The sequence below is a fragment of the Aureococcus anophagefferens genome (assembly GCF_000186865.1).
Source record: "Aureococcus anophagefferens unplaced genomic scaffold AURANscaffold_2097, whole genome shotgun sequence".
NCBI lineage: Eukaryota > Pelagophyceae > Pelagomonadales > Pelagomonadaceae > Aureococcus > Aureococcus anophagefferens.
Window position 1 is genome coordinate 1 of NW_008706660.1, and position 1,074 is coordinate 1,074.

The 1,074-nt window shown below is 70.1% G+C and overlaps 1 protein-coding gene across 1 annotated transcript; it reads left to right on the forward strand.

Annotated features, from left to right (window-relative positions):
• Positions 1 to 362: 362 nt before the first annotated feature.
• AURANDRAFT_69521 (hypothetical protein) lies at positions 363 to 1,061 on the forward strand (the record flags this gene model as incomplete). Its single annotated transcript, XM_009045291.1, has 1 exon — positions 363 to 1,061. A coding segment is annotated over one exon (699 nt), but the record flags the coding sequence as incomplete, so codon positions are not given.
• Between the last annotated feature and the right edge of the window lie 13 nt (positions 1,062 to 1,074).

Genomic DNA, 1,074 nt, shown 5'->3' on the forward strand with positions numbered 1-1,074 from the left:
TCGCCGGCCGTCGCCGCCTGGGTCCGCTCGCGCGAGTTCGGCTTCGGGTGCTAAGGGTCGCCTCCGTCTGCCCGCTTGGGGCCGCTCCGCGCTCCTCCCACTGACGGTCCCCAGGGCGGCTAAGACGCAAACATGCCGCGATGCAGGTGGTTCGGCCATAGCGCTGCAGCGTTCTGTGGCGGTGGTAAGGCGGTGGAGCGCACAGCAGCGTTCTTTAACGGAGGATGTTGAAGTTCGACACGAGTTCGATCATCGTGCAAGGGGATCTTCAAGTACTTGAAGATCCCCTTGCATCGTGATGGAAAATCAATAACTTGCATGTAACTTGGTGAAGTTTCGCGAATTCGTGCATTCGTGCGACCATGGTCGCCCGCGGGCTGCTCGCGGCGGCGCTCGCGGCGTCGTGCGCGCTGGCGACGGACGTCGCCACCTTCGGCGACCTCGCGGCCGTGAACGCCGCCGGGGGCAGCGCGGACGTCGGTGCGGCGACCATCGCATTCGACGACACGCTCAACGTCACGACGTCGCTCGCCGTCGCCGGCGGCGGCGGCGCGACCCTCGACGGCAACGGCCGCACGCTCTTCCGCGTCGTCGCCGGCGGGAGGCTCGAGCTGGCGCGCCTGTCCGTCACGGGCGCCGTCGGCGACGCCGTCGCCGTCGAGGCCGACGGCTTCGCGCGGCTCTCGCGCGTCGCGCTCTTCGGCAACGCCGGCGGCGCGCCGCTCGCCGTCGTCGACGGGTCCGCGACGGTCGCGTTTTCTTCCTTTTACGATAACGTGAACTGGGCCGGCGTGGGCGGCGGCGCGGTCTCGTTCCTCTCCGCGGGCGGCGGCCGGTCGCTCTCCGTCGCGAATTCCACGTTCCGCAACAACAGCGCGCTCGACGGCGGCGCGCTCTTCGCCGCCACGGGGCCCGACGAGACGGCCCTCGGCCCCCTGGCCAACGCGTCGCGGGACGTCGTGCGCGTCGAGAACGCGTCCTTCGAGGGCAACTGGGCGCCGTACCGCGGCGGTTCGATAGTCGTCTGCGGCCTCGTCGACTTCCACCTCGCCGGCGCCGTCGTGCGCGACTCCT